The 7490-nt window shown below is 23.7% G+C and overlaps 1 protein-coding gene across 1 annotated transcript; it reads left to right on the top strand.

Moving 5' to 3' along the window:
- The first annotated feature begins 198 nt into the window (after window positions 1-198).
- Window positions 199-4173, top strand: LOC132921355 (uncharacterized). The gene is made up of 10 exons (XM_060984343.1): window positions 199-221; window positions 381-422; window positions 881-919; window positions 1477-1587; window positions 2273-2338; window positions 2451-2462; window positions 2669-2695; window positions 2875-2916; window positions 3355-3393; window positions 3814-4173. Exons 3-10 carry the CDS (start codon window positions 898-900, stop codon window positions 3933-3935), a joined length of 441 nt encoding a protein of 146 aa, XP_060840326.1. The 5' UTR covers window positions 199-221; window positions 381-422; window positions 881-897; the 3' UTR covers window positions 3936-4173.
- The last annotated feature ends 3317 nt before the right edge of the window (window positions 4174-7490 follow it).

Here is a 7490-nt window from a genome sequence, read left to right as displayed (position 1 = left end):
ATAAATAATATGGTGCATGATATATTATTCATATAACATAATTTATTTTATATAAATTACTAATTTATATGATAACTATCATTATAATCACTTTGTTATACTAATCATGAATCAATAATTTTTAAAGAAATAAATTATGATCTTTTATATAAAATTTAAAAACTAACTTATTATGTTATATACTTACATCATAGCAATACTAACTAAAGCTGGATTCAATGGTTTGTAATGCAATTTTAAAATATTATTGTTCTAAAAATAATTTATAAATTATAAAAGAAAAACAGCATATTCTAATCGATATGTTATTGCATATTCTAGTTGCTAAGTTAAGATTATTATTAATAACTAATAATATTATATTGCACAATTGTTTTTAGGCAAAATTACTGACATTCGTAAAACATATAAAGGCGACAGTGGTGTGTACATACATAAACATTTATAGAATAAGCCTTTTAAATACAAAACATGAGTCATATGAATTATTTTATAAATATATAATTTACAACTATAAAGTTAAATTTAAATATTTCCATTCCATATAATTATGTAAGAATAAGTAACATAATATGCATTGGCGTTGAGTATAGATAATACAGTAGTATCTTTATTTATACTTAATAAATTAGGTATATTAGTGCATTAGGCACCTATTTGTAATACTTATAGATAATGGAACAAAAACGCATGATTATAATATGTAATATAGGTACCTAATTAGTAAATCGTAAATGGTCAGTTGTTCATAAAATAGTCACTTCAATTTGGTTTCGTGTAATTTTTTTCAAAGTAAAAATTCATATAGTCAACAAGTAGCTATGACTATATTAGCATTTATCAGTATATGTTTTATTTGACCTTATTATATTTTTTTCAGATATTGCAATTGAATACATGGCATTTTTAAGAAAAACAAGTAAGCATAATATAATATTGTGAATTAAAAATATTATATAGGTACAAAAGAGTTACACCTAAGTATTTTGTATGTTGGTATATGGTAAGGGAGATAAAGATAAAAATAAATTAATAAGGACTCACAGTGCACTAAAGGAAAAAAAGATAATGACATTTGTAGGATTTGGAATAATATAGTGCTCTAAATACAACAGCTACTTCATAAATAACATTGTAAATTATTAATTTTTTTTTAAAATAACGATGAAAAATGTATCACTGCGTTATAACTCTTGAACATTTAGTACAAAATGTTCCACTGACGTTGTTCTTATATCTTTATACAATTATTAAACACACATATCACAATCTATAGGTATATGAAAATACCTTATAAAATATACTTAGGTTGTGACAGATTTTTTTTGTCTCAAGCTCGTTTTTTTACTTAGTGATATATAATATATATTATTGAATTCAAATCTAACATACTTGTAACCTATAGAGTCTTACATGATACCTAATGTACGGGAGAATTGTGCCTACTTAATTGTGTTTTCTTGTAAAATTTTACAGATTTCATATCGGATAATTACATAAGGAAGTTTGCCGTACAACATATTGATTTTCCTATGAAGGATTGGACTAAAGACGATGCAAATCATTCAACCAGCGTTAGTCCCGAAGGTAATAGTATAATATACTTATTTTCGGAAAAACGGATATATTTTGATATTTTGACCTACCCTAAAGAATAAACTAAATATCTAATTACCTTATTGCGATACCCCATATACTTAAAAAAAAAAATTTTAGTTATTGATTTAAATTAAAGAAAAATATAAAAGCCAGTAAGTCGCTTCTGCTACATAGTAAGGGGCTCGAGGGTTACTCGCCTTTGTTGTGTAAAGTAAGGTGGGTGTATTGAATCTTAAAGAAAAACGATCATTTCTTCAATAAACGATTCTGACCAATTTTTCAATGTTATAATATGGTCTACCGGAGTCCGGAAGCCTGAACATTTTACAATATTACCAATAAATGTATACAAATCTAGCTATATTTTTTCTGTATATTATATTATTGAGCCGGCTCGGTGTGCTACGGCACATAAAGCACACCTGGCCAGTACGTTTCTCTGAGTCATCAACCTATTTATAAGCATGACGACTTTTCAATGTTTACATTAAGGTGCTTGTTGTTTTAATCATTAACTATTAATATACCATCTAAGTAATATTTTTATAATACAACGTTTCATATTATTATTACAAACACGTATTTTTATGATTTTTTCAAAAGTCGAAAATAATTAGAATTGTTTTTTGTTGTTGAAAATTACTGATACATTAACAATTTTTTAATATTTTAGATAGTCTAATAAATTGGGGTGACGATGACCAACTGTGGATAAAAGAAACAAATCAGAGCGAATTAGGTTACTATTAATTTAATAATTTTAAGTGTATAGTTTTGTTTAATAATTTTTGTTTGAAATATATAATATTTAATATTCTACATTCTATTTCTATTTTTTTTTTGTATTATAGACGCATATGTAGGCAAGTATAGTTATAAATAATATGGTGCATGATATAATATTCATACAACATAATTTATTTTATATAAATTACTAATTTATATGATAACTATCATTATAATCACTTTGTTATATTAATAATTAATCAATAATTTTTAAAGAAATAAATTATGATCTTTTATATAAAATTTAAAAACTAACTTAGTATGTTATATACTTTCATCATAGCAATACTAACTGATGCTGGATTCAATGGTTTGTAATGCAATTTTAAAATATTATTGTTCTAAAAATAATTATAAATTATAAAAGAAAAACAGCATAATCTAATCGATTTATGTTATTGCACTTTATATTAAATTTTATTGCATATTCTAGATGCTAGGTTAAGATTATTAACAACTAATAATAATGTATTTCATAATTGTTTTTAGGCAACATTACTGACACTCAAAGAAAATATACAGGCAACGAAAGTGTGTACATACATACAAATTTATAGAATAAGCCTTTTAAATACAAAACATGAGTCATATGAATTATTCTATAAATATATAATATAAAACTATAAAGTTAAATTTAAATTTTTCCTTTCCATATAATTATGTAAGAATAAGTAATATAATATGCATTGGCGTTGAGTATAGATAATAAAGTAGTATCTATACTCAATATATTAGGTATATTAGGCACCTATTTGTAATACTCATAGATAATGGAACAAAAACGCATGATTATAATATGTAATATAGGTACCTAATTAGTAAAACGTAAATGGTCAGTTGTTCATAAAATAGTCACTTCAATTTGGTTTCGTGTAATTTTTTTCAAAGTAAAAATTGATATAGTCTACAAGTAACTATATTAGTATTTATCAGTATATGTTTTATTTAACCTTATTATATATTTTTCAGAAATTCCAATTGAATACATGGCATTTTTAAGAAAAACAAGTAAGCATAATATAATATTGTTAATTAAAAATATTATATAGGTACAAAAGAGTTACACTTAAGTATTTTGTTTGTTAATAAATTATTAATTTTTTTTTAAAATAGCGATGGAAAATGTATCACTACGTTATAACTCTGGAACATTTAGTACAAAATGTTCCACTGACGTTGTTCTTATATCTGTATACACTTATTAAACACACATAGCACAATCTATAGGTATATGAAAATACCTTATAAAATATACTTAGGTTGTGACAGATCTTTTTTGTCTCAAGCTCGTTTTTTGTATTTAGTGATATTTAATATATATTATGGAATTCAAATCTAACATACTTGTTACCTATAGAGACTTACATGGTACCTAATGTACGAGAGAATTGTGCCTACTTAATTGCCTTTTTTTGTAAAATGTTACAGAATTCATATCGGATAATTACATGAAGTTGTTTGGCGTACACAAAATGAATTTTCCTAATATAAATTGGACTGAAGATCCTCCGAAAAAGGATTATGCAAGCACATCCGTTTGGAGACATTAATAGATTATATTTATACAAGATTTATAAAAAAAATTTTACTATAAAATCAATAATGACATTTAAAATGTTAATTTTATACATCATTTTATATATAATGATGTCAATGATTTTCAATTTTCATAATATAAATTGTATGCTAATTAACTAATTCATAAACGAGTAATTACAATAATCATTAAATATTACTTGTTTTAATACATTATTGATTCATTGAAATAAATGAAGACGTTTTATTTTATTCTGTTTGTTACCATAATATGTATAAAATTGTTGTTGTTTTGTAGCAGCTATATAGTTAATATTACTATTTTAAAAGACCAGCTTAGTAATGTTTTTATAATTCAACATTTCATATTATAACAACACCAATTGTTATAATTAGTGTTAATTTGGTAATTGATTAAAGAAGATAGATGACATTTCAGTATGTTATATCAATAAAAACAATTGTTTAATATTAATCCAGGTACCAATCATAATATCTGGAATACTATACAATAAGCAGCTATAAAAACCAATTTTATTTAATTACACATTAATCTAATTTCGTAAGACTTAGTCTATGATCAATTATATTTAAATTATGATACAATAGATGAATTATGAATTATTTTACAGCACTTATATAATTCATAATAAAAGTATATAATAATACATTTGATTTATATATCTTAACCCAATTGTATTGTTATACACTTGATATCATATCGATTTACAATATATTGCATAATAATAGCAACTGGCACTTGGTATTAGGTTATCTATTGTCGTACCCAAAAACATATTAACCAATTAAAAACATATTATGTACCCAATCGAAAATTTCTAGTTCTATAGCTTCTATAGCGTTGATACCTGTCATTGATTTGGTAGTGTGACGTATTTTGATGACTTCAGAAAATGTGTTACAATCTTGGATGTAGTGCTGGAGAACTTTCCGATTTTAATTTAATGCGCTGCCTTAAGTAAAATAACCTAAAAATATAAACACTACATTATTATATTATATTATAAGGGAAATTATTTTTTTTATGATATAGATACACAAAGTAATACATTTAAACAGGATTTTAGAATATAATACATAGCAAAAAATACAACTCATTATATTTGTTGATAACTTATTATTGTACTAAAGAGGAAACTACGCTAGCATGTATTGCTCCGACTTAGTATCATCTTAACAATATTCATATCTTCTTTAACAATTAAAATATTGACAAATATCCAATATTTATGCTCAGATAGTTTTAACCTTCGTAATTGATCCGTTTAATCGAATATTAAAGTATTTAAATCTAACATAACACAATGTATTGAACGCAAATATTACCTATGTCAACTATAGATTTGTAAAACAGAAACAATACATAATTATATTATAATAAATAAGTATTTCTATTATTTCTCCTGGTACAATATTTAATATTATTGATAAATTAATATTTTAATATATTTTAACTATTTTTGAGCTTATAGTAATTTATAGGGCAACAACGTTTCAATTTTTACATTAAAGTACTTTGAAAGAAAAGGAAAATTATTATTTTGATAACACAAAAAAGGCATTTTATTAACTATTTAAATAATAATTTATACCTAGACAGAGAGCCAGATACTATATTATGTTTTTATACCTAATTATTAGGTATACATTAAAATATAATAATATCTATTTCACGGTTTTCGAATTTGATAGATGTTATTTACGCGATCTGCTTGTAATTTATTTTTTTTAAATATAAATAATATATATTGTATTTTCTACAAGAGTGCGCCTCAATGACTATAAAAGTAAACCCTTCATAATATTGTATTATACATAATCTTGTTGTGTGTTATGATTTTATTCAATAATATGACATAACATACTATACATAGTACATAGTACGAGTAATAGTAATAGTATATGATAATTACTAAATAAAATACATTATAAAATTATTTCATACTTGAACAGTTTATTGGACAGTGTAGTGGTGGTGATGTGAATGTTCTTTATAATAATCAAATAATTAAAAAGTGATGGTAACAATAATAATAACAATAAAAAAACGTTACACAGTTATGAATTTTACAAAATATTATTTCTTGCGTTTTTATTTTGGTAATTTTTATTTGTGCTGCTTCAAAAATACAGTGGTATATTTCGTTTCAAACATAAAAACAACTTAAATTTTCATTTTTTAAATTAAGAAAACACTGACATATTTTTTAACGGAAATTTATTTTATTTGCGCATATGTTTTTAAACTTTACATTTGTAGGTTTATGTACAAGTATATTTCTTAAGCCTAGTATTTTTGTGAATTATACATTAACATTTACAGTATTCCGTGGTTTTGAAACACAAAAAATAATTACAGATTTTTCGTCATATTGGAAAAAACAAAATATTTAAAATTCATAATATATTACTGTATTAGACAACCATGTATATTATGTTAGATTAATGTATTCTTGATTAAGAGAATAGAAAATGGTGGGTTTCTAATTTTCACCTAAGTCCTGATTCCAGAATGATATATTATCATAGTAGGTTTACGAAAAACAATTCTTATCGAAGACGGCCAATTGACACTGCGAATTAAGGGGGAGTCGAGGAATAGTGTTATATATAATTAGTTATTAATTATTAGTTTGTAACTTATAATACACATTCATAATTTTGTACTTTTACAATTTTTTTTCTATTGACTTGATGATTAAAATATTAAATGATCTTGAAGCTTAAAAATTGAATACAAGATCAATCATTTTAAGTTATTTTTACGGTTATTTTAAATTATCAATGATTATTTGCAAATATTTTTCCACATACAAAGTCTTTTATTTTTTAACTTGAATTAATTTCCGTACATTGAAAAATAATTGTATAAATTTAGTAGTTATTAATAAAATTATTCAATTTTTTAAACTAAATTTAAAACAATGATTTAGAATTAAAGATTTTTCGTCATATTGGAAAAAATAAAATATTTAAAATTCATAATATATTACTCTATTAGACAACCATGTATATTATGTTAGATTAATGTATTCTTGATTAAGAGAATAGAAAATGGTTGGTTTCTAATTTTCACCTAAGTCCTGATTCCAGAATGATATATTATCATAGTAGGTATACGAAAAACAATTCTTATCGAAGTCGGCCAGTTGACACTGGCGAATTAAGGGGGAGTCGAGGAATAGTGTTATATATAAGACAACATTATAAAATACACTAGGTATATATTATAAAATAATATGAGCAATTTTGCCCCTCCCCCCTCCAAAACATAATTTTATATCTGCCATTGTCCATCACTTATATCTCTAAGAACATTTCATAATATTCTTTTGATATAGCTATTTAATTTATTTTAATTAATAATAATAGTATGCGCTTAATTTATTACATTTTTTCGAAAAAAATTGTATTTATTATAATATTTTCACGATTATGTTACACGACATGACAAAATAACTGATGAGTAATACAATAATATCACATTCACTTACAATTAACTGTAAGACCTATTGGCAATACACACCATAGAAGAACAACAGTTCGCT

This window comes from Rhopalosiphum padi, chromosome 2 (genome assembly GCF_020882245.1).
Source record: "Rhopalosiphum padi isolate XX-2018 chromosome 2, ASM2088224v1, whole genome shotgun sequence".
NCBI lineage: Eukaryota > Metazoa > Arthropoda > Insecta > Hemiptera > Aphididae > Rhopalosiphum > Rhopalosiphum padi.
The sequence above is the reverse complement of the archived record's forward strand: the minus strand, read 5'-3'. Positions and strand labels throughout refer to the sequence as shown.